The sequence below is a fragment of the Cylas formicarius genome, unplaced genomic scaffold, assembly GCF_029955315.1.
Source record: "Cylas formicarius isolate icCylForm1 unplaced genomic scaffold, icCylForm1.1 PGA_scaffold_7__23_contigs__length_41026272, whole genome shotgun sequence".
Lineage (NCBI taxonomy): Eukaryota > Metazoa > Arthropoda > Insecta > Coleoptera > Brentidae > Cylas > Cylas formicarius.
The window spans coordinates 25071557-25095857 of NW_026844352.1; the positions used below are offsets into that span (position 1 = coordinate 25071557).

Below are 24301 nucleotides of genomic sequence, written 5' to 3' on the forward strand. Positions count from 1 at the left end.
TTGTAAAATTTTGAGGTCAAAGCATTTACAGCCATTATTGTCTCAAATAGCAAATATAAAAACACACCAATACCAGCAAAAATACGGTGAAATCTTCTTTTCTGAAAAAAAAAAAGTAAATATGTGATTACTTTAGGATCACAAACATTTTAAGGAAATTATTTTAAATATAAATGGTATACTCACGAAAAATATGCTTCGTGTTAATGTATAAACATCTAATAAAATGATAGTCAAACAGGAAATATGAATAATGATGTGGCTGTATTTGGCAATAAAATTAGCATTTCTGAGAACATTTTCTTCGGTTTTTATTTGCAAATAGCACAATACACATGTTGCTAACCCCAATACCTATAAAATATAAAAATTAAAGGCAAATATTTATTTAAAGTAATAAATAGCTGCAATTTGTCTTTCAAGTTTCAATCAATTTACTTACAAAAGAGCATCTATAGTTTAGAAAACACGAACGTTCAAAATACTATATTATGCAACAAGTTGTATAAACGACAATTTGGTCTGTTTAGGAGCGAGCAGAGTGCAGCAGAGCGACTGTTTAGTAAACCAGTGTCTGAAGGAGTTTATAAATTGTATTGTTTCTACGACAATTAGATGAGTACATTTTTCAAAACAACACTGAGGGACGTATGGCTCACGACAGTGTTTATAAAGTGACACTTTGGGCACAGCCGTAAATGGGTATTTCATTTAGAGTAGGAATTAAAAATGTTTTCTACACCCTTCTGTAAAATTTCTAATTACACACCGATCTAGCATGCGGAAGTGTCATTTTACCAGGCCAGTTTCTTTTCCTACGGATCCGAGCCACTTCGGATATTTCCGGGGTTTACCGCATGGGTTTAGGAGCAATCGGATGTTTTCGGAGATATTTCCTATGGCTTGAATTTTGACATTTGTCAATTCTGACGGTCATGCCGGTGAATGGACCGTCTTTTGCAAAAATGTTCCCAAAAACTAAGGGTCGTAGAAAAAGCATAGTATGCAATAAGTTTGGTAAACTCGTAACTCAAATGCCGTTTACCAGACTTTCACTAAGCACCAGAAGATCAAATTTTCATTTTTTTTTTTCAATGTACGGGCATAGTGACAATCACAAGATAATTAAATAAACCACCCACTGTAGACTCTATTTCAGATGGGCCTGGACTAGCCGTAGCATCCAAAATCGATGCTATAACTGTAGGAACTTCATGAAAAATCATCTACGAATGTGCTTTTCTCAACATAACAGAACAATAATAACTACAAGCAAATTAAATGGTGAAGGATGGATTTCTGCGAAAAGTACCTATTTTATGGCCAATTTCTATTTTTTTGTGTACTTGTCTAGTCGAGAATCAAATCAACTACCTATATAACCTCGATATATTTGTCTTGCACCCTAAAACCAACATAATTTGCCTATATATGCGGCGGCAGGTTGCGGGAAAAAATGATTTTTCCCTATAAGAATATATATAGGTAATATTTAAATAAATACTGCTTATATTTTTCAGATAGTTGCTTATTGCTTATGAAATTTTGGTCGTACTAAAAATGCGCAATTAGAAAAAATGACTAGGCATTTAATCAGCTGTATCAGTTCGCCCAACAAGAATTTGTAGGTGTAAAAACGCTTTTCTGAAATATAAAATTAATGTTCTTAGCAGATACCTACCACAATACAAATATTCCCAGCAACACCAATAACTTTTGCAGGAAATATTTTTACACTATTATCCGAATTGTTTGCCATCCTAAAATCGTACCTACACCCTCTTCCTAAAATTATTTAAAAATTTAAAACACCAAAGAATAATTTTTAGATATAAATTATGGGACAATATATTTCTATAGTCATATAAGTATGTTTTCCATCAAACAAAGACTAAAAGTCATAAAACTAAAACGAAGATTACCTTGCTATGACATAATGACAATGACATAATGTTGTATCAAAGAACCAATAGAGAATCAAATTTGTAATGATTATTTGTAATAGAATCAAGAATTCCGGATATAAAAAGTTTATTAAGATACCTAGGTGAGTTTTGATTATGACACTTTCTATTCTCGACACTTGACTACCAGCTACAAAAGGGTAGAAACTGCGATTGAAAAAAATGTGTTTAAAAGACGACCTGCAAAAAGCCAAACCAACTCCAACTCACTTTTGTGATTGCAGATTATACTTGAGTTATAGTTAAAGTTGTACTTTTTGTAATTAGTACGAAATAAATTAATGCACCTCTACTGGATATGGAATGCATATCTACGTATTAAACAAAAGAATTATTTTTTTATGAAGCTTAGAATGTGCATATAAATTAAAACGACTGCTGCTTTGTAATTTTAAAATTTAAATTTATAAAATATTTATGCGTTTAGTAACTTAATGTTGTTTTAAAAAATATATCTGAGAGAACGGTTGCTGAAGTTGTTTCCATATTTTGCTGTTTTGAACCCAGTCAGCCACACGATCTGTAAGTTGGTAAATTAATTTAAAAAAAAAAGATACTTTATTGTGTTTTAGTAACAGACTCGATTAAGAGCGAGGTTGCTGTGTTTTAATGCATATTTCAATTCTAACATCTTTGTACGGCGCTGTCACATTTTTTTCATCCACACAGTAGTTGGACAAAATTCCATTTTTGAATATCGACATCGTGTAAATATCAAATCAATCAAAAAACTTTATTATTAATTTTTAACCAGTAAATAGTAATTCTCGCCAGATATCGGTAATGGGCCAATGATTCTAGCAATCTAGGCCAAGTTTTGTTGGGTCCAAAAAGAATAATCATATTTAGTGTTTTTCTATTATATCAGTCATATCAGTGATATCTGACATCAGTGAACGTACGAAGGAGCCACGTTTTATATCTATTCGCTCTGATGCCTAGTTACAACGTTTCCAAGTTGATTTTATTTCTTTTATAAAATAAAATGGACCTTGTTAAACACTCTTCCTTCACGTGTATAACTTGTAGAGTTGGGTTTAAAGATCCAGAAATTCAAAGATTACACTATAAATCAGATTGGCACAGGTGGGTACAATGATAATAAAAATAAACTCACTTTTCAAATCGATATATTTTGACAGATATAATTTAAAACGAAAAGTTGCTGAATTGCCGCCAGTTAACAGTGAAGACTTTCAGTTTAAGGTGTTAAACCAACGGAACTTGAATGAAGCTCTTCAGCAAAACAGTAATGTCTACTGCCACATATGTAAAAAAAATTATGGAAATAGCAATGCATACAATAATCACCTGAATTCAAAAAAGCACAAAGATAATGAGAAAAGTTTTAATCCATCAGAGCAAAATGTGACCCACCATAATTCTGTTAATAAAAACAAATCGTTTAATGAAAACAATGTTCTTGATCCTGCATTAGACAGTGATTCTGAGGAACTGAGTTCTGATGAGTGGGAAGATATAAATACTGCTATTGAGAGCAATGATTGTTTATTTTGCACACATCATAGTCGAAATTTTATTAGTAATTTGGAACACATCACCAGTGTGCATTCATTTTTTATACCAGACATTGAGTACTGCATCAATATGGAGGGTCTTTTGGGCTATTTATATGAAAAGGTAACTTGTGGTAGGTATACTCTTTTTGAAGTATTATTCTTGCTACTGGTTTCTCTAATTTATTAAAGGATTCATGTGTTTATGGTGCAATGAAAAAGGTAGAACCTTCCATTCTGCAGATGCTGCTAGAAAACATATGATAGACAAAGGGCACTGTAAAATGTTATATGAGGGAATTGCATTAGCTGAATATGCAGATTTTTATGATTACTCTTCGTCTTATGAAGATGCAGACAATGAAGATATTAATCCAGATGAAGACGTATGTAAAACATTTCTTGTGTTACTTCAAATCTTCTTAAAAAGTTTAAAATTTCTTTACATCAATATTCACATCATCAAGTATAAATGCTTTAGAAATATGTTATTTAGGTTAATGTGGCTGAACTAGATGGTTCAGATTATCAACTAGTTCTACCATCAGGCATAACAGTTGGACACAGAAGTCTCATGAGATATTATAAGCAAAGTTTAAACCCCAACAAGGCATTAGCTGTTTCCAATAATAATAATAAAAAACTCCATAAAGTTCTTGCCAAATATCGAGCTTTGGGATGGACTGCTGCTGAACAGGAATCTGTTGTGAGGTAAGTAATAATATTTCTTACAAATAAAGTATGCATAGACCTAAAATTAATTTCAGGAAAGCCAGAGATATTCACTATATGAAACGATTGCAATCCAAATATATGACCAAGTTAGGGATTAAGAATAACAAATTACAGAAGCATTTTAGACAACAAGTTAATTTTTAAGTGTAATTATGACATTATTTCCTTAAAAATTATATATAAATTTAACTAGAGATTTGATTGTTTTTTTTTATAAACACACAGGTACCTAGTTTTTTTTCCGATGAAATCTATTGAAAAATGTATAATACTAATTTCTAAATTGCCAAACAAAATCCTAAAGGTCCTTAAAAAAAATAAAATCAATACAACATCTTATACATTAGGAGTCAAAGTAAAGTTATTCTTCTCCATGAGTTGGCGAGGTGACGTCACCACGCTTCCACTAACTGTCGGAAATTGCAGCTCATGCTGCTCTGTCCTAATTACTGAGTGACATGTGACATATGCTTTAGCCTAACCAAGCAAAATTAATCTGTGTTGTATAGTAAATCGGTTTATATCAAGGTTTAGATTCTCAAATTTTAAGCCAGACGCGTCTAGTATTTTAATTAATTCAAATTAATCGACAACAAATAACGCAGTTTTAAGCATACATAGGTAACGTCCATTTACACAGTGCCGTATTACATGGCATCAATATTCTATTGATTATGTAATGTTTCTTATAGGGTAATGGCTCACGGATTTGGACATTTGGCTAAAATTCGTGGAATTGTTTACTACAGACTGTCTCCATTCGAACAGAAAGCATTTAAGGGAATAATATCAAAAGGGGTTCCCAATATGGTTAGAAGAATTATGGACCAAGCTCCATATGTAGTACCACGTAAGTAGTTAAACATCAGCTCGATAAAAAATTGCCAAGAACAGAACACCCTACTCGAGTATGTTGTCTGCCAGTTATTGCAGATTTGAAGTTCTATATTTAGTGTGCACACCGTATGGAATGTATTATATTATAAAATAATGTAATAAGTGAGCCAAAGCTCAAACTGGTGAGAATAATATTGCATCATTAAAATTAAATATGGTTAAAAAAAGTGAAACCGACTAAATTCTGTTTGCCAAATCTGGAGTGTTGCCACTTTATTGAAAAACCACTTGTGATGGTTTTTAATTATGTAACAAAAGAAATTTGGTAGTTTACATGTAACTTTTTAAAATATGTAAATGTAGAAGGCACTAGTCACCTTATAATCACCTATTTCATGCTATGACACATTTATTACAGAACATCTTGTATTTTTTATCCCGATGTTACTAAAATTTCAATGTTCTTTAAATTACATTACTTACAAAAGGATATTTTTCAGCTCTTGCTCTGGCTTACATAATATATGACCAAACAGAAAAGGAACATCGTCGATTGTTGAGGAAAAACCCAGCAGACTTTGAAAATGATAAATAGAGTTTCCATTTAATAAATAGTAGTACCTATACCTATTAGATTAGGGTAACTTGGATTGTTTTATTGACAATGACAGGTAAAAACAAAGTTAATCATATTAAAAGATTTTTATTCCCTTAAAATGAAAAGCAAAAAATTGGTTGTTAAACAAACCTTTAGTTTGCATTTAAGTTTTTCTTTTCTTCACTGGTTTCATTATCACTGTTTTGTTCATCCTCAGTGTCTCTACTTTCATGGCTTGACTCGGTAGTATCACTTTCATCGCTCGGTTCATTACTTGGAAAATGTCTATTAGTATTAACGAAAAGATCATCCTCATTGTTTTCCTTCTCGACTTGAGTATCAAATTCTTTTGGCCACACTTTTTCCTTTTTAAAGTATTTCACATGTTGATTTGTTAAAATTCTGACAATTTCAGCCTTAACTTTATCACCTTCTTCTATAGGTTCCACAAGAACAAAGTCACCTCGTTTAACCCAAACGTTTTTTCGATATTTAGTTGGCATTGACGCAAGAAATGTGTTGCCATTTGTACTTTCAACCTCAAGTAAATTGTTCCCTCGACTAACCAAAACTCGAACAATTTGTTGATTTTCTGATGGGTGTGAGAAGTCATCATGTAAAACTTCCAACATTACGTGCTTCCTTTTCGTTGCCCTTGACATTTCTGAAATAAATACCGTAAGGATCCCAAATTATTAGGCAACAGTAACTAATTCGTCGCCATTCTTTGCGTTAATTGCGTTATTCACCTACCCCCTGCCTCCGCTCTTAGTGACACTTTTTTTAGTTGTCGATAAGTCACTTCAAATGTCAAGCAGTAATATCAAAATTATGAGTGTAACCACGTTAAAAGAAATATACAGAAATCCCTTCAAGAAATACAAAAGCTATTCTGAGTCAATTGATGGTCTCATTTACAAACAAAGTATTACAGTTGACAATGTATTTCGGCAGACGATCAATTTGGTGGAAACCCTTTGTAAATACAAAAAGCCATTCAACCCCTCAAATGAACAATATCTGACAGAACCAATACTTCGGGAAATACACAAAGTAATTGCAGCAGAGTCCAAAGCTAGCGACCACATTTTTCAAATTACATTGGTAAGCAAGAGTATTAAAATCTTTGAATGGTTTTGCGAAGACGAAGTGGACAAATTTATTCCAAAACTAAATAATTATATTGAGTTTTATAAACAGAAGGCTCAAACTGAAATCGAAACTTTAGGAAAAGTCCACTTGGAGTGGTTTACAAGTTGGATGCAAACTTATGAAGAATTATCACTGTTTATAATAAGCTTTTTTAAAAATGGTATATTATGGTTGGGAACGCTTAACTTGCCAGCTTCTCAACCATTGGGAGACAATCCTAATTTAAAGAAAATGATGGAACATCAAGCACTCCTTAAGGAAATAAATAAAGATGATGCTGGTCAACAAGTATTTAATAAACATAGATCTACAACCTCTAATGAAATCACATCCTTTGAAAATAAATGGAAAATAGAACATCAGAGGGGCAACCATGGTGTTATAATAAACACAGCAAAGAAAGGCGACTGCATATTTCTTTACAACTGTGAAGACTGTACAGTAGTTATAGAAAATGCAATCGAATCGGTAAATCTTGACATGTGCAATAAGGTGACTGTGCTACTGAGATCAGTTACAAGAATTGAGATTACCGACTGTCAAGAATGCAATCTGCATTGTTTTGAAAAAGTAATTGGTTTGGATTTAATATCTTGTGAGAAAATTGGGCTCTATATGTCAGAGAAATCTTTGGACACACGAATTACTACAACAAAATCCTGTGATATTAAGGTAAACTTTCCATTTGAGGACGGTTTGTATCAGACTTTTGCGATACCTGATCATTTGGTGACCAAAATTTTACCCAACAGTGGAGTAGAGACCAATGTTAGTAAGATATAAATGTTAATGATTAGAGCTTTTTTTAATTAAAAATGAGAAAAATATTGTATACAGTCACATGTTTTTTCTAATACAAAACGTATTTCAATAGAAAGAGCCTCGAGTTATGAATATAACTCTCATATTTCCGCGAATTCTCAAATCCAATTGACCTCCTTAATGTTCAATGAGAAAATTTATACGTCATTCTAAAAGTTCATAATACCGTTGCCACTTTTACAGATGTTCAAGTAAATATATACTGTTACAACAATGGAACAAGTAAAAACTTAATTTTCCATTAATTAAATTTGAGATTTTAATCAAGTTTTTTCCGATGTTGAAGGTCGGTGTTTGTATTTCGGCGCGTTTGAGCTTTTGTCATTTTATTTTAAATTATTAAACGGTTATCGATTTAGGTTGTTTAAGGTGTTCCACATAGAAAAATATAACACGCTTGATGCTCCACATGGCAATTAGATATTGAATATGGAATCTTTGCCTATGCTAATAATACTTTTGTACTTTTGTAACAATAAAAATTTGTGGTATTTTTTCAAGAAGTTAACATACACGTATTAAATTTTGCAGAAAAAAAAAAGATGGCATGGCGATGGTAACATTTTTATCATAATTATGGCCTCTACATTAAATTTACCTAGTGACGGAAGAAACATAATTATTCGTGAATTTAATTTAACTAGCGAAATAAGAGTTTTTAGAGTCAAAATAATGACAAATTATTGAAGAATTTTCTCGTGGTTTTCTATTAACTGTGATGATTTTCAACTCTCGAATATGGTTGAAACCTTCCATAATGAGAAACAACAAACATAACACTCTGCTAAAAGTTAATGTATTAAAATATAGTGAAACGGTAAACTGTGAAAGTTGAAAACAGTAACAGGCACAAGAAGCAAAAGGAACTCTCAAAAATGATTCACCTCCTCAAACTCTTTAATTTTCTTATCATCATACCAGCAGGTATGAGCGCCGGCAGCCTTGTTAATAGCTTGATAAATATCCAATGATTCTCCGCTTTTAATTCCGTACCCTTTCTCTAACCCGTGGGGGTTGCTAGGAGTCTGACAGTCATTACCACATTCTTTTCTTAAAACTGTGTCCACCTCGACGCTGGAAAAAAAGGCAACCGACTGTGGTACGTCTGCCAGACCCAATCGATAGCAGCAAAAACTTCTCGTGAGAAGATTGGTGACGTGTAATGCCAGAGCTGCTTGATATTTATATTGTTCGGGCACAAGATAGCGGACCTCATCGTGGAAACTAATACAAAACCGAACTTTGCCTCCCATTATCCACTTCATGCACACCAGCATCAAATGCAAAAAGTCAACCGCTCCCGATTGTACTACCCAGTTGACCCGGGTCGGTAAATATTTATCTTCTGCGGCGGTTTTAGGTTCTAGGGCCCGCGTTAGGCGACCCCCTAAAAAGGGTGTGCATGGACTAGGACTGTTTGCAATTTCTTCCAAACGATTGAACATTGCTGATTCAGTTCCTCCTACCCATTTGGATTTCAAAAACATTTCGTCAATTGTTTTACGACAAGATTTTGCTATTTCAAAGGCTTGCCACTGGTTGTAAGGTTTGTCCGGAAAATCAAGTAAATGTTCAGGCTTAAGGTAGTAGATTTTTTTTCCTTTGGTTAGGGTGAACATTTTTAGAGCTTTGCTGCGAGCTTCAGTCTCTGACATGGACGGATTAAATTGTTTTAGTAATCTTTCTGCAAAATTTTGACCTGCTCCGTATATTCTGGCATAATTAATCACTTTTGCGTGGTCCCGAGAAATACCGACCCCTTTCGCTGTTACACTATGCATGTCTGTTTCATTGGACTTATTCCCCGAAAGAGTCATCCAACCAAATGGTGTGGCGCCATGCATTTTAGCATGATGAGAGTCTCCTGGAATGAACATGAATATATCAAACATTTAAAATATATCAAGCATTTAAAAAAGTAGTTTAAGAAAAAATACTGATATAAATTGCAAATAATTACTAAATATGATGGGCCAACAGGGTGACATTACAGGTAAGCTAACTTAGATTCATAAATTGAAAAAAAAGTATAAGTATGTTACAAAATCTATTTTAAAGTAGAAATCTAATATGATTATTAAGCATGGAAAACATCAAATTTGGTGAACTATTCAGCCAATGTAGGTAATAAAAAGGTTTTATTATACTCTAACGACATATAAATTTTATTAAATTTTTTTCTTATATTATGCCAAGCGTATTAAAAAATATCAGTACCAAGTACACTGGCGATCCACAATTCTTGAGAGTCAACATCTGCTCCGACAATATAATAACCTGGTGGTGCTTGAACCATTGCTCTCAACTCGCTGCCGATTCTTTCACAATGAGCATTTGATGCAGTCATCCAGGTTGGTTCCATAGCTCTTCGAGTTAAAGTACCACACACCACAACTTGGGGTATGATTGCTCCATACGTAAATCCTTCAAAATTAAAAAAAAGTTAAAGGTTAAGTTAACAAAGCATACATACACAAAATTTCTAGTAATCTATGTATGTCAACTTGGGTAACTTTTTACTTTTTAAATGGACTTTTTACCTTTATGTTGCAAATGATTCTGAAAACTATCTTCCGGTAACCAGACAACCATCTGATCTAAAATCCTGTTGCGATTGTTTCGCCAATATGACAATTTTCTAGCTATAGTCAAAACATTTTCTGCACTTTTTGAGTCACTTGCCAACACATTTTCTGAAAATTTATTTAGAAAGTCTTTAGCCAAGGGATTACCGACATTATACGAAGCTCCATCTTTATGTGGTAATTTAAAAAACCAACAACAATCTTCTACTTGTATGTTGCACCATACTCCAGCACCTACCATTATTTAATTGAGTCAGTAAAGTCAACTTTGAAAAATATGCATACTACCTTTATAAAGCCCTCCAGTTTTATCCTTTTTTACTTTCGAGTAATATTCTTTGCTCATTAAATGGTCTTCAACTGCTTTTGTTATATTTGATAACACAACATCTCCATCAGCTGTTTTGCTTTTTTCTGTTAACAATGGACATTTTTCTAGTAACTGCTTCAGGGGCAGGCTGCGTTTAACTTCACAGTCGTCGGAATAAGGGACCAGAAAACCCCAACCTCTTTCCTTTACATGATGTAGCGGATAACCCTCCCAAGTTAAGTGAAGTAATTTGGGTGTTATTTTCATTGATGTACTTATTAAATGAGGACCTGGAATCCAATCAGGTGTAGATCCAGACTTTGTGCAAATTTTTCTGTACCTGAAAGTATCATTACATTCTAGAAAAATTAATTACTGCTACTATAGGCTGTATAATAGCTACTTGGATTCAGAAATGTTACTTACCAATTAGGATATCCAGGTAAAAGTACTTGCACACTAGACAAGCTTTCTTTAGTTTTCCATAAATATTTGAATTTCTCCTCTAATTCATCCACATCTTCATCGGTATGTGTTTCTGAATTAATAGATTTTGATTCACATTTATTTTTTTTTTGCTCAGGCAACTTCTTCAACCGTAGACTCTTGGTGTCCCAGTCCTGATCCCAAAGCCAGAGATCCTCCTGGTATTTGTTGTCGTGCAGTAACTGACATGCATTATCAGCATGTCTAGCGAGAAGTATTCTACTTTCAGCTTCCAGATCTTGAAATGTCTGTTCCGATTCAGAAATATAGGTATTCCAATTTTGATTTACTGGTAAATATGCAGTACCTAGTTCCATCATACCAGCTAGCGTAACAGGATGGGGAAACCTTTCCAAAAATAAGGGGTAAAGCTTCTGAAATATTTCATAGGTAGCAAGCACATCAGTGCTACAATATCTCATAACCTTTTGAAAATCTTGCATTATGTCTGTTAATGTTCCTGTTACAAAAATATCTCTTGTTTCCTTATTTAGTTTTTTATTACAGTATAGTTTGTACACATCAATCAAATTATTAAGAGAACTACAGTTTTTCCAACTTTCATCTTCTTCCAAAAATTTGTCAGATTTAATAACAGCTCTCTGATAGCTAGTTAAACCACTAACACAAACATGTAAGCTCATTGTATCCACAAATCTAGTGCCAGTTTTATTTAACCAATACTGCTCTTTGATTCTGGCCCTGTCATAGGAAATATTATGTCCTATTATCACCTTTGGCTCTTTCTGAAAATCATTTAAAATGCTGCCATCATCATGAGATGTGCTTTCAAAAGAAATCAATTCACTTAAAGTATAATGGTGTAAAGCATCAGCTTTACTAGAGCCATTAATAAGTGCTGGGCTTACCCAACTGTACCAAGCTTTGGATGAAACTGCAGTAGCTAATGTGGGGAGTTTTCCTGCCACCATGCAGACTTCTACATCAAAAACTAATGCTCTTTCTAATGGAAAATCTACTTTTTCTGGCAAAGAATTAGGGGCATATCTTGTCCAACCCTGACAGAACAACCATTTCTTGGGTATTTGAGGAATAGTCTCCACAAGATCATTCATAAGGTCTCTATATGGCTTCAGCTGTTGTTCCCCTATTTTATAAAAATGTTCTTCAATGTTGCGGCCATAAAGGGGAGGTATCTTAAAGTTGACATCTTCTTGGATTTCAACATTTTTGCAAGACATGTTATGCTTGAGTAATTCCTGCCTACTTTCATTTAAAACTTGGTCACTGCATTTCTCTCTATAATCTTCTAGGAAAACCTGATCATAGATAAATTTTGAGAGCATTTGAATGCCGAGTTTGTTTTTCCTGGGCCCTAATTCTTTTACAAAGGTTGGGGCGTTTGGCAGAGCTTTTTCTATAACAAGTTTTCGCTTATTTGGGTTAGGGGCAAATATCTTTTTTCTCGATTTTGGCATAAGAGATATTGTTCTCCTGTATTGTGACCAAGTACCAAGTTTCAAAAGAAATTGTTTATATGAAAAGCCTTTGAGGTCAATCATTTTTTAGAGTTCATGTGAAAACAGTTCTGTACTAATCTAGGAGGTCCCAGTATTCGGAAATTAAATATTTTTGAACTTACCAACAATATTTTGCTGATTTTCTTGAAAATTGGTTAACAAATGAGTAACGACAGTCGATCATAGATATAATTCAATTCAATGATGCGTTTCACAAAAAAATGTTGGGCTCGACTGCTAGGATCATTCGCCCATTGCCGACTTCCGTCGAGGATCTTCGCTTTTGGTCATTGACCAACACGTACAAAGAAGACATAACCAATATTTGCTCAACTAGCAAAAAAACAAATTTGACCGATACCAAAAAAAACCGACACCCCCCGCTTCCACCGCGGACCATCCGGGCCCATCCGGCCTCCATACCGGCGTGAACGGGGAAAAACGACGGGCCCGACGACGATTATAACTTTAAAACATGCACTGAACACTAACAACACTAAGTCCACACAGTGGAAACCGATATCAAACTTTTGAGGACGAATACAGGGGATTCTGTCGGGAGCGAACGGAGGTTAAACCGCCGCGTGCAATGCTCTCGATCATAGATATATAAATTATATAAAAACAAAACAGAAAATGCTTTTATCTTAAGGTGGGCAATAATACTAAGATCATACGCCCAGCCGAGGATGGGGAGTTAACGTCCTTGTTGACAAGTAAACTTATACATTCTATGAATATAGTACGTGGAAACAGGAGACATTCAAGAACACTCACATACACACTCTCAATTTTTGGCATTGATATCAAAGCAATTTGCCAGCACAATTGAAAAATATAAAACAAACCCGTCCACTATCCTCAATCGCATCAACGTTATGTTTTTAACCATTTAACTAATTTAACAACCCAAAACTAATCATTTAACGCTAATAAAAGTTTAAAAGTACTGTTTACTCTATCAAAATTTAAAAAAAAAAACTTTAAATTGCACCAAAATGTCATCGTGTCTACTATCAAAAAATTGCCCGTAAAAAATACATACATTTTTAATAGTATCTGTTCAAAATACATGTATATATTGCGCCCTGACGAAACAGCTTAACAAATAAAACTAAATTAAAACACGTGGATGTAGGTAAGGAATGGAATTGAATGGCAGATAAAACCGCATTTTTTTAAAATTAGGCTTTACTTGGCCTGTGTCTCATTAGGCAATTCGGCCAGCATACAACCAAGTTATAACTTATAAACAATTTTTTTTTAACAATTACCCATGGCACCCAGTGGGCATCGAACCCACAACCTTCGGCAAATCCAGTAGGCAGGTCTAACGTCTTACCAGCCGAACCATTCTCATTCCGAAACCGCAGTTCTGACTGACATTAGGCTTCTTCTTTATTAGGTTTAGGGGTAACTTGAAGTCTCTAAACATAAAGTCGTTCCAGAGATATAGTCCGTTCCTAAGAGAACGGTTCGCTTGGATATAATAACCAAAGGCTAACCCAAAGAGTATAAGATAGTTGGGAAGGTCGCGTATACTGTTACGAATGCCATCTATTATTTGTGCCCAAGTAGTAAAGTACTGTCATGGCGGTTTAAAGTAATGCGTCACACTGAAAATACTACAGTATTGTAACGGATAACAGCACTTGATTTATATTTTAATAAAAAAAAAGTAAAACTATTTCGACATAATGTTTTTTTCACATTTTACCTTTCAAACTTTAAACTGAATTGAACCGTACGCAACCAATATAATATAGTTGTCTATCACGCGTTTTCATGACTGAATACAATCACCAGAGACATTGAAACTCGTGTACGCTTTTTAACATCGCCACTAATGGGAGCCTTCCAGTCTATCTTATTCTCTTTGGGCTAACCCGTAATCGTATTGCCTCCCTCGGAAACTTCATTGCCAGCAAAACATAGCAGAAGAAAACTATTTGACCATACAACTCAAGGAGCTTGTTTGGAGGACAACCAGCTCGGTTGGCAACGCAATAGACATACACCTGTCAACTCCAGTTGCAGCCACTTGTGGGTTCGAGGCCACCAAGAGCTTTGGGTGCCGTAAAAATAATTATTAGTTCGATTTTTCTCTGCACAAGCCGAAATATAGAGATATCCTAGTCAATTAACTCAAAAAAAAAGCACTTACTGTTCTTTGGCTTAGTTATGCGCAAATCAAGATTTTTCATTCTTGTTCTTTGGAACAAAATTCTTTTTTTCTTATATATCTAAAAATTGTTTCAATTGATCTGTGGTTTTCGATCTCCTATTATTTTAAAATTAGAGGGAAACTGTTTTGAAAATAATGAGTTGTAAATGGCGGAATAAAAAATGTTGAACCAAGTATCTGTGGAGGCAGTTTATTCTGCAACTTATGTTGAAAATTATCTCGACTGCGTGGAAAATTTTCCTGACGAACTACAACGTTTAATTTCTCGTATGCGTGAATTGGATGTGTACTATTTGGGTAAGCACAGTGTTATTCATCCTTAAATTGTGAATATTAAATACGTTTCATTTCTTTAAAGCTCGTGTTCGGGAAGTAACGACTCAGACAGAAATTTTTAAAGGTATAAGCAATGAGGATCAAGTAAAAAAGGCAAGAAGCTTCGCCCGAATGCAACAAGCTTTGATAGCAGCCCAAGAACTGGGCGATGAAAAAATGAGTCTACTACAAACAATTTTAGACAAAATAGAAATGAAAACCAGATTATTGGACCAAGATTTTAAAAATTTAGGTATTTTAGGTAAGTTATCCTCCCTTTTGATTTTAATGTTAAGATTATTTTAAGATTATGGCAAAGAAGAACAGCCTCAAACAGAGAACAAAGAACAACCCCCAATAGCAAATGTGACACCAAGTAGCACAATAAACAATACTAATGAAAGGCCTATCAAAAGAGCTAGGAGATCAAGGAATGAAAACTTCTCTGGGATAGAAAATCATCAGAATGAGATGGCACCAGCCGAGCATGTGCTGAGAAGCCAAGCGTCTGTAGTAAATCCAACGTCTAGCTCCAACCAAAAGAAAACAGGTAAAGGTAAATGAGTCGAAGCTATCAGTAATATTGAATGAAAATTTAAGAATGATTAAAAGAAAATTACAACACTGTAATATATTATAATTATTTCATTGGTATTTTGTTTAGGGAAAAAGAAAAAAAGAAAATCAAGACAAGTTGTTCAAACTCAAAAAGAGGAATCTCCACCACCAGAGGAACCTGCCATTGATCCAGATGAACCAACTTATTGTCTCTGTGATCAAATTTCTTTTGGAGAAATGATCATGTGTGACAATGATCTTTGTCCAATAGAGTGGTTCCATTTCTCATGCGTTACCTTGACCACCAAACCAAAAGGTAAATGGTTCTGTCCAAAATGTAGAGGAGATAGACCAAATGTTATGAAACCCAAGGCGCAATTTCTGAAAGAACTTGAAAAATATAACAAGGAAAAGGAAGAAAAAGCATAGGGTTTTATTTATTGTAAATTGATTTGTGTTTGTAAAAGTGTTTTTGCCATAAATATACACCTACAATTTTATGTTCCCTTTCTCACTTTCCACCTATAAATCAAACAAGTGTTTACAGAAAAAAAGAAAACCAAAAGTTAATGTTCGAATGAAAACTACACATTTTTCCATTTATTTTTGGTGTGAAAAGTTACGGGATACCATATTTTAACTGATGTGCAAAATAAAGATATATTTTTTTTTATTTCTCACAAGAATTGCCAAAATAGGAGACAAATGAGACCATTTTCTTATGTGTTGGTTTCATTTCTAGACAATCAGCATGACAAGGGCCAGTTAAAATTTTGGTTACAACTGCTACTCTAAAATACCTAATTTTGTATGGATAAAGCGTGGAAAAAATGTTTCCTTACGATCAAACTTCTTCAACGGTTGTGACCAACTTCAGACATTTCCATTACTGCTGGTCAAGTGTTTGATAGCAATTGGATGTTTTCGATAGATTTCAGCTATGCCATTTTGACTTTGTCAGTTCTGACGGTCGCCTCACAAGTCATTCATTGAATGGTTTGCAAAATGTACCCAAGAACTAATAAACAAAATAAATAAAAAAAGTATAGTATAGTTCGCTCCAAATCAAACTCATGACGTTTGTCAAACAATATAGTATTATTGAAACCCCATTAATGCTGCTTTTTTTTCTTATCTTGGCATAAAAAAAAAATCTATTGTAACACAAACATTCCCAATAATAAAATTGTGTTAATATTATATTGTACAACAATGTTTAGAAGTCGCATTAGTTATCAGCTTGTTTAGGGCAGAGCGCTGCGAGTATTTAATAAAGTACTATACTTTGCTTTTTGTGCAACCATTAGGTTCTGGATTAATGTTTGCAAAACAGCACTAATATACTCATTGAACTGCGTGTCAAATGACGATCAGAACTGTGACTAATGTGTTTTAAATCTGCGCAAAACCATCAGATCATTCCCATTCGATTCATGAATAAAGTCTGGACAGCGCTCGAAGTGGCTTAACTTGTTTATAAATGATATTGTTAGTGTAGTTTTGGAATCGCAGTGTCTTTTGTTTGCGGATGATCAGTACTATTGAATGAAAATTTAAGAACGATAAGAAGAAAATTACAACACTGTAATATATTATAATTATATGTTTCATTGGTATTTTGTTTAGGGAAGGAGCATTGGATCGCGCGAGGATGCTCTGCTGCTTCAGAGAGACATGGATGGTGTTTGCATGTGGTCTAAGCCTCGCGTTCAATGTAAAGAAATGCTGTAGTATTAGCTTTAGTCGTTCGTTGAGTATGGTTCACAACCAGTATAGCATTGATGGAATCGAGATCGAGGCCGTCACTAGTACTAAAGACTTGGGTGTGTGCTTCAATTCTAAACTAAATTTTGTACATTGTCTTAAACTCGTTTATATCTCTTTGATTCGCTCTAGACTGGAGTATGCATCTGTGGTATGGTCTTGATATTATGCCTGCCATATAGATAACATCGAAGCCATTCAGAAAATATTTTTAGGATCTTTGGCTTCAAAGGCGCATATTAATATCTATAATTGGTATCAGATCAACTACGGAATTATAGCTAAGGCCTTTCAACCAGAAGATCTCAGAGTGATTTAAGTTTTTCTCTTTAAGATGCTGAATTGTTGGTATTATTGTCCAGTTCTTTTACATAGCATACAATTTAACGCATATTACAGAAGCTGTGATAACTCAATGTTCCGCATACTTTACCCTCGCGCAAATTATGGAGTTTATTTACCCCTTACTAGAATGTCGAAAGCGTGCATCTGTTTAAAGCTTGATCCTTTTGTTGGCAGCCTCCGCTCATTTCGTTCTGATGTGTTCCGTTTGAGTTTTGTCACTTAATTCTGTTAATTGTTGTTGTTACATTTTGTTCTGGTTTCTAGTTGTTATACTGCTGTCTTTCTCTTTTTGCCTTTAATGAATGTAAAAGTTTTGTAAGTTGGTTAAACCATAAATAAATAAATAAACATTATTGAATCAAGCTGACTTCTTAAAGTGATCTAGTACATAATTAGATATATTACACTATGGAGTATGTCAAAGGATATCTCGAGGGCAACAAAAATTAGACTGTACAAGACACTGGCCCGACCAACTGTTGTGAGACTTGGACCCTCAATCAAAAAAACCAACAGAAAATAGGTATAGAGGAAAGGGAAGTAGTAAGACGAATCTTTGGAAGGAAATGAACTCTACAAACTATTTCGAGATAAGCCAATCGAAACATTTGTTCAAGTAAGGAGACTACAATGGCTAGGGCACCTCACCAGGATGGAAAATTATAGAGAAGTAAAGGAAGTGGCATAGAAAAAACCAGAGGGGAGGAGGAAGCATGCTAGACCAAGGAGAAGAATGGAGAGAAGCTGTGGAGGAAGATTCAAGAGAGAGGAGGATTATTAATTGGAGAAATATAGCAAAATATAGAAGATATAGAATGGACGAAAATTAAACTGCTGTGGGCCTAAATGGTCTGTCCAAAAGCTGATATATATTTTAGAGTACAGAGTAGAGAAAAAAAAATAATTTGGAAAATGGAAAAGATACTTTTGAAGCAATGGATAGCAAAAATATTTGATAATAAATGTGATGTACGTAACATTTATTTCAATAAAAAAATAAAAGAAAACAATGATCATACTGTGATATTTAGTGAAATATGGCAGTGTCAAATAAATATAAATAAATGTGCATAAATAAAGTGTATGTATAAAATCTCTTAAACTAAAGATAACAGATCATTTCAACTCACGTGTAAAATATCCAATCACTTAACAATAAATAAATGATCGTTTATACTACAATTTTCGCCCACTTTTACAATAAAACCCGGCTATGGAAATTACAATACCTATGATTAAAAACATCTAGTTGTAAGTCAGCAGCATCTGAACTCACATTTTTTTCCTACTTATTTGCTATTGTACACATATCCGAACAATCAATTTAATAAAGTGATAAATTGTTGACTTATCCATACCTAGAATACAATTTCTTATATCACTTTAATTGTAACATATACAGCCATCATTATAAATACACGTGTATATTACAGCTATATTTCAAATGTTCTATTATCCCAGATTTAAGCAGAGTGCTTAGTATTATCTACCAAACAAAATTAACCAGACTTATTCAACAGTATAACAAGATGTGATACACACATAATAATATGTGTTTGATTTAAAGCAAATTATGACCGATTCAAACATAGATGTTATCTGTGACGACAAAGGCAAATTTATAATTATTATGGAAAAAATTAGTTTAGTTGTGATTCGATATGGTTCCAGTTCCATACAACTTCTGCTTTAACTCTGGCTATTCCTGCTGGAAGCCAATAAGCTGACATATAATGGCATGGACAACTTCATACTCAAATTCGAAGACCGAAAATGGTTCTGCCGCTGTTGCACTTATAAACATGCACCACTTTAAGCTTCATTTTGTTAAATTATTGAAAAATATTAATTTATAAAAAAAACTACAAACTGGAGATTAAGCAGTGTACTTTCACAAGCATGTTCAGAAAAGAAATTGTCGATATCCGTCAGAATACTTAAAGCAGAGAAAGAACAGCAACACCTACAATTATTAATTTCAGTTGTGGAATTGATTTGAACTCAATTTATTTTTTATTCTTTTCTTTGATTTCTTAGATTTTGCAGTGTAATAGATGTTCTTATTCACCACGCGAAAATATTTATTAATTTAAATTAATTATTAACTAAAAATTAGTAAGGCAAAACTGAAATACCAACAATATAAATTATTAGCAGATAAACTTTGGAAAATTAAAGTATTCTTAAATTACAGGCCTTTGCCACACAGTACAACTTAATATGCACAACAAGTAGTTTTTTTTCTTAGACTTATTTATTTTTTGTCCAGTGTATGAGGCTTTCTTCACTTTTAACATGGGTAGAATGAAGGATTGCTAAAAAATTGTAATGTTCACTTTAGCAAAAATAACATTAAGCTGAAATGTTACTTAGGAAGTCAGTCACAAAAAACAGTGTATGTAGTAAACTTCAGATAAACCATTTAATGGAGCTAAAATACCTATACCCACACCCCATGCGGGTTTTTACTTGTTGGTACAGCATTTTCGAGTTGTCTTGGAGACCCAATCATTTTCCGGGTGGTCCCAGCTTTTGTTGGTCCCTCTATTATTTGCCGGATATCTTCAGGTGGAGAAATACTCAGACTTTGTAAATTGGCCTCTTTCATTTCAGTTACTAACTGTTCTACTTGCTTCTTTTTTTCTATTATGGCAATTTCCAGGGCTCCCACCTATGACAGTTCAACTTGTAAAACTTATTTTAAATTTGTTTGTCAATTGGTATACCTCCTTCTTAAGTGTTTCTGCTGTCAAATGATGCAGATCAGCACTTTGTTTTGCCAGTTCAACGTCTTTTTGTAATCTCTCCATCTCAAGCAGCAGACTCCTTTCTACCTGTTTCCGGGATTCAGATTTTTTGCTTTGCATCCTCTGTTCTAAGTGTAACTCATCCATAAGTAACCTTAACAAAATAATTTTAACCCTATTCCAAAAATTACTTTATACACAAACCTAATTTTATTTTTGCACTGCAACAATTCTGTTTCACAGTTAGCCAACTTAGACCTTAAAAGAGTTAACTCCGATTTAAGAGTTTTTTCTTGCTGTTTTGCTATTTCTCCTTCTTCCTCAACATAGGACAAAGCCTGAATCTAAAAAATTTCATGTTTGATATTTATCATTATTATTAAAAATACAAAGTTAATTTAAAAACATTGCTATCATTGTTAGTTTTGTTACCAATATTTTTTTATACTATTTTGAGTTTATTAATCAATATCAATTACCAATAAAATACATGTCTTACTTGTTCTTGATTGGTTTTTGTGACATTTGAAATTTTTATATATTCCTGAGTTAACAATTCTAGTTGATGTTGTTTTTCCTTTTCTTTACTTTCCCAGTACACAATTTCTGCATCATACTAAAATATAGATATTCCCAAAAATTGTAATCACATTTAAGATCCAATTTTTCGACGAAACTTTAGATATATTAACTTACTTTGGTAAGATCTGTATGTTGATTGTTTAATTTTTCTCTTTGATAGTTAATTAGAGAGATCAATTCTCGATATTGGGCAGAATAAATGCCATTTTCTGGAGACTTGTTTCTGTTATCATGCCAATCTTTCTGGAGCCTGGTTGTATCCTAAAATTAACTACCTGGAATACCAGAGGTCTGAATAATTCTGCATTTTACCTGAAATATATTTTTCTTGAATTTGTCTTGGTTAATATTTGAGGTAGGAGGTGGAGGATCTCTGTATGGAGGAGGGGCAGGCGGGTCTTTGTAGGGAGGCGCCACCCGATGACTAGGAGATTCTGATGAATGATCAGAGCCACAAAAACTTCCTTTTTTGGGAGAATTGCTTACTGAATTGCAATACAAGGGCTCACGAACTTCCAACTGTACTGTTCTAACTTGTTGCTGAACACCTCTGACAACTCCAACATTTTCAGAACCACAGTTATGGTTATGTGAACCGCTGAGAGAATCAAACTGTATTTTTTATAATTTAAATTGATTGCCCTATTTACCTGAACTGAAATGATCTGTTACATTCCTTGGAAACATCACTTGAGTTTGGGGATGTTACCGGGTTAACATTAAGTGGTTTGGTTTTATTGTTTGGAATGGGAGTTTTACTACCATCATTCCTTTGCAAAATGAATTGCACATCATTAGAATATTCACCCCATTTTAGTAAAATCTAAAACATACAAGTTAAAAAAGTTTTTATTTAATTTGATTGTATACCTTCATTGGATTTTCCTGGGGTGCAAGTTGTCGTTCATTATTTCTCCATCTCTCAATAAGGGTAAATCTACCAGATTTGCCTGTAGCGTGAGCCAGAGCAAATACCACATCCTACAAATTATTTTCTATTAAATATCTGACTAAACTATAAAATAGGGCATCCAAAACCTGGCAAGTAGTAGTTTCTGAAACACCACATACAATTCTTTGTATACCTTCAACCCAAACCTTTAATTCCATATTCAAAATCACTTAAGATTGCAAATATATCTAAAAACAATTTCATTGTTACATTAAACAAAAACTGTTGTAGAACCTTGTTTTACTTCTGGGTTATCCCTTCCATTGTTACTTGGTAGCAGAAAATTGGTATGGAATGTTAAAATAATTTATTCTATTCGAAATTCTAAATTTTTCAATTCAAGATTTACAAATGTGCTACATTTGCATACGTCAAAAAATGTTTTTGTTGTCGTTTTTGAAATGACACCCAAATGGAAATTTTTGTTTGATCATGGACAAGTTACTATGTTTTGATTTTTAAAAAGAAGAAGACATTTTATCGAAATTGGTTGGTTGTTACAACATTCCCAAATAGAAGTTTTTGTGTGGTCGTGGATTTAATTTGATTTATATTAACTAAAACATGTCCATCTTCAGATCATTTAAAATAATAAGAGAGAATTGGAAAAAATCTACATTTGCGGTTGTGGTGATAACATGGGGCGTGTCATATACAAAGAATTATTTAAAGTAGGTAATTCAGTAAATTCATTTTTACATTTTAACCATTTAAAAATATGTATAGAACAGACGAAATTATGAAGTCATATTGTGAGAAAGCAGCACTTTACGGAAAAGGAACGATTTCTGTCCAAGCTAGTCCACGAAGTATTACTGTGATTTTAAATCCTAACGCCAACAAACGTAAAGCTGCAACGGAATTTGAAAAATTTTGCGCTCCCTTGCTTAATTTGGCTGGCCTAAGCGTTGAAGTTATTAAAACTGAATCTGAAGGGCATGCCAAAAATCTTATGGAAACTTTAGGCACTGTAGATTCAATTGTTGTTGCAGGGGGTGATGGTACCCTTTCAGAAGTTGTCACAGGATTATTAAGGAGAACAAATGAAAATTCTAAAACTTTAATTCCATTAGGTAAGTCATATATCAGTTCTTATTTCAAGTAACTAAGTCTTTATAATAGGTAGTTTCATTTTTCTGTTAAGGTGTTCTACCCTTGGGACTGCATAACACAGTTGGTCGGTCCTTATTTCCTGGTGAAAAAAAAATAGGTAAAATCAAATCCTTGGCAGATGCAACAATGGCTGTCATAGAAGAGACTATGAAGCCTATGGATGTTATGAAGATTGAAATATTAAATGAAGAGGAAAACAAGAAGCCGGTTTATGCTGTAGCAGAAATAAAGTGGGGTGCATACAGAGATGCTGAAATGAAAAAGGAGAGATATTGGTATTTTGGTGGGCTCAAAAAATATGCCACCTATTTATTTAGTGGGTAAGCAATATTGTCTAATGATTGAAGTGTTTATTTTTGGATTGTGCCTTTAGGCTTAAAAGCAGTTTGACATGGGAATGTCAAGCACAGCTTTTGTTTAGTCCTCCTTGTACTGGATGTTCAAATTGTCATAGAATTCAAATGTCACAGTTAAAGTCAAAGTGGTTTCAGAGGTATGGCTAAGTCTTTGATTTTTTTTTGACTTGCTTAACTCCTTTAGATAGATACATGAAAGAGGATGAAAATGAACTAAAATTTAAACAAATACACAATCCGCAGTGTCTTCAAAAAATAGAGAAAGCTATATCCACAACTGACTTGACAGTGTTTACTTCGAATGTTATTCCAAGCCAAATAAAAGGTACAGAAGTTCCTAAGTTACAAGTTAACATTGGTCCAGAGAAGGTGGACTATTTGGAATTTGTGAAGCAAGGATGGAAATCAGAATTGGGAGAAACTAGAAATATTTGTGAAGCTATAGAGGCAAGAACGATTGAAATTGATCCAAGTAATGTTGCAAAAAGTGGTAATGAATTGTGGTTTTCTATTGACAATGAAGATTATGAGGTCAAACCTATAAGAGTGACTTTGTTACCTGGAATACTTAATATGTATTGCAAAAAGGAAATGTTAAAATAAATACATGTATGGTATTGTCTTTTATTATATTTTCCTAATATGTAATTCTGCCCAGTGCTCTTAAACACTCAATTAATGACTTTTGTTATCTTGCAAGGGTGTGTGGATAAAGTAATAATATAAATAAGAATTTGTTAACAATTCTCTCTGTTTAGGCAAGGGTACTAAGATAGGCAGAGCATTGAAATAAAAAACATGTCAAAATGTTCCCTTGTTTGTTGCAACTAGCAACACAAGTGTTAAGGAGTTTATAACTCAATAGCATTGCCACGACCCCATAAACTAAACTAATAA

General features: G+C 33.6%; 7 protein-coding genes across 8 annotated transcripts; 4 read left to right on the plus strand and 3 right to left on the minus strand.

The window, feature by feature from the left end:
• Window positions 1-2786: 2786 nt before the first annotated feature.
• LOC132704775 (cytoplasmic 60S subunit biogenesis factor ZNF622-like) lies at window positions 2787-4406 on the plus strand. Its single transcript, XM_060675012.1, has 5 exons — window positions 2787-3050; window positions 3107-3615; window positions 3674-3867; window positions 3978-4192; window positions 4249-4406. Exons 1-5 carry the CDS (start codon window positions 2950-2952, stop codon window positions 4358-4360), a joined length of 1131 nt encoding a protein of 376 aa, XP_060530995.1. The 5' UTR covers window positions 2787-2949; the 3' UTR covers window positions 4361-4406.
• Window positions 4407-4686: 280 nt separating this feature from the next.
• Window positions 4687-5740, plus strand: LOC132704797 (cytochrome b-c1 complex subunit 8). The gene is made up of 3 exons (XM_060675050.1): window positions 4687-4837; window positions 4909-5066; window positions 5554-5740. The coding sequence occupies exons 2-3, from the start codon at window positions 4913-4915 to the stop codon at window positions 5646-5648; spliced, it is 249 nt and encodes an 82-aa protein (XP_060531033.1). The 5' UTR covers window positions 4687-4837; window positions 4909-4912; the 3' UTR covers window positions 5649-5740.
• A 5-nt stretch (window positions 5741-5745) lies between these two features.
• Window positions 5746-7562, minus strand: LOC132704796 (probable RNA-binding protein EIF1AD). Its single transcript, XM_060675049.1, has one exon. The coding sequence runs from the start codon at window positions 6311-6313 to the stop codon at window positions 5804-5806; it is 510 nt and encodes a 169-aa protein (XP_060531032.1). The 5' UTR covers window positions 6314-7562; the 3' UTR covers window positions 5746-5803.
• Window positions 6177-12603, minus strand: LOC132704795 (DNA polymerase subunit gamma-1, mitochondrial). Its single transcript, XM_060675048.1, has 6 exons — window positions 10947-12603; window positions 10499-10860; window positions 10166-10444; window positions 9843-10049; window positions 8510-9489; window positions 6177-6315 (listed from the first exon to the last, which is right to left on the minus strand). The coding sequence occupies exons 1-6, from the start codon at window positions 12527-12529 to the stop codon at window positions 6283-6285; spliced, it is 3444 nt and encodes a 1147-aa protein (XP_060531031.1). The 5' UTR covers window positions 12530-12603; the 3' UTR covers window positions 6177-6282.
• Window positions 12604-14060: 1457 nt separating this feature from the next.
• LOC132704863 (inhibitor of growth protein 1) lies at window positions 14061-16532 on the plus strand. Of its 2 annotated transcripts, none has more exons than XM_060675158.1 (4): window positions 14061-14969; window positions 15031-15240; window positions 15295-15543; window positions 15652-16532. In XM_060675158.1, exons 1-4 carry the CDS (start codon window positions 14834-14836, stop codon window positions 15972-15974), a joined length of 918 nt encoding a protein of 305 aa, XP_060531141.1. In that variant the 5' UTR covers window positions 14061-14833; the 3' UTR covers window positions 15975-16532. The 2 variants fall into 2 exon arrangements, with proteins under 2 accessions (XP_060531141.1, XP_060531142.1); XM_060675159.1 differs by having other exon boundaries at window positions 14440-14969; window positions 15295-15537; window positions 15652-16529.
• A 2085-nt stretch (window positions 16533-18617) lies between these two features.
• Window positions 18618-22360, minus strand: LOC132704861 (ras association domain-containing protein 8). Its single transcript, XM_060675156.1, has 10 exons — window positions 22180-22360; window positions 22022-22123; window positions 21854-21964; window positions 21634-21806; window positions 21296-21581; window positions 21098-21244; window positions 20901-21017; window positions 20606-20745; window positions 20381-20555; window positions 18618-20325 (listed from the first exon to the last, which is right to left on the minus strand). Exons 2-10 carry the CDS (start codon window positions 22091-22093, stop codon window positions 20095-20097), a joined length of 1452 nt encoding a protein of 483 aa, XP_060531139.1. The 5' UTR covers window positions 22094-22123; window positions 22180-22360; the 3' UTR covers window positions 18618-20094.
• A 9-nt stretch (window positions 22361-22369) lies between these two features.
• Window positions 22370-24021, plus strand: LOC132704862 (acylglycerol kinase, mitochondrial). The gene is made up of 5 exons (XM_060675157.1): window positions 22370-22606; window positions 22662-23008; window positions 23080-23368; window positions 23422-23541; window positions 23593-24021. The coding sequence occupies exons 1-5, from the start codon at window positions 22500-22502 to the stop codon at window positions 24005-24007; spliced, it is 1278 nt and encodes a 425-aa protein (XP_060531140.1). The 5' UTR covers window positions 22370-22499; the 3' UTR covers window positions 24008-24021.
• The last annotated feature ends 280 nt before the right edge of the window (window positions 24022-24301 follow it).

Bases quoted from the DNA above. Each gene is read 5' to 3' on its own strand.
- LOC132704775 (XM_060675012.1), top strand. From the start codon at position 2,950: ATGGACCTTGTTAAACACTCTTCCTTCACGTGTATAACTTGTAGAGTT. The intron at 3,051-3,106 runs GTGGGTACAATG...ATATTTTGACAG, and splicing joins TATAAATCAGATTGGCACAG to ATATAATTTAAAACGAAAAG. The intron at 4,193-4,248 runs GTAAGTAATAAT...AATTAATTTCAG, and splicing joins GAACAGGAATCTGTTGTGAG to GAAAGCCAGAGATATTCACT.
- LOC132704797 (XM_060675050.1), top strand. From the start codon at position 4,913: ATGGCTCACGGATTTGGACATTTGGCTAAAATTCGTGGAATTGTTTAC. The intron at 5,067-5,553 runs GTAAGTAGTTAA...GATATTTTTCAG, and splicing joins AGCTCCATATGTAGTACCAC to CTCTTGCTCTGGCTTACATA.
- LOC132704796 (XM_060675049.1), bottom strand. From the start codon at position 6,313: ATGTCAAGGGCAACGAAAAGGAAGCACGTAATGTTGGAAGTTTTACAT.
- LOC132704795 (XM_060675048.1), bottom strand. From the start codon at position 12,529: ATGATTGACCTCAAAGGCTTTTCATATAAACAATTTCTTTTGAAACTT. The intron at 10,861-10,946 runs GTAAGTAACATT...TGATACTTTCAG, and splicing joins TTACCTGGATATCCTAATTG to GTACAGAAAAATTTGCACAA. The intron at 10,050-10,165 runs GTAAAAAGTCCA...TTAATTTTGAAG, and splicing joins GAATCATTTGCAACATAAAG to GATTTACGTATGGAGCAATC.
- LOC132704863 (XM_060675158.1), top strand. From the start codon at position 14,834: ATGTTGAACCAAGTATCTGTGGAGGCAGTTTATTCTGCAACTTATGTT. The intron at 14,970-15,030 runs GTAAGCACAGTG...ATTTCTTTAAAG, and splicing joins ATTGGATGTGTACTATTTGG to CTCGTGTTCGGGAAGTAACG. The intron at 15,241-15,294 runs GTATTTTAGGTA...GATTATTTTAAG, and splicing joins CCAAGATTTTAAAAATTTAG to ATTATGGCAAAGAAGAACAG.
- LOC132704861 (XM_060675156.1), bottom strand. From the start codon at position 22,093: ATGGAATTAAAGGTTTGGGTTGAAGGTATACAAAGAATTGTATGTGGT. The intron at 21,582-21,633 runs GTAAATAGGGCA...TGATTCTCTCAG, and splicing joins AACAGATCATTTCAGTTCAG to CGGTTCACATAACCATAACT. The intron at 21,018-21,097 runs GTAAGTTAATAT...TCTATATTTTAG, and splicing joins AACATACAGATCTTACCAAA to TATGATGCAGAAATTGTGTA.
- LOC132704862 (XM_060675157.1), top strand. From the start codon at position 22,500: ATGTCCATCTTCAGATCATTTAAAATAATAAGAGAGAATTGGAAAAAA. The intron at 23,369-23,421 runs GTAAGCAATATT...TTGTGCCTTTAG, and splicing joins GCCACCTATTTATTTAGTGG to GCTTAAAAGCAGTTTGACAT. The intron at 23,542-23,592 runs GTATGGCTAAGT...TCCTTTAGATAG, and splicing joins AAGTCAAAGTGGTTTCAGAG to ATACATGAAAGAGGATGAAA.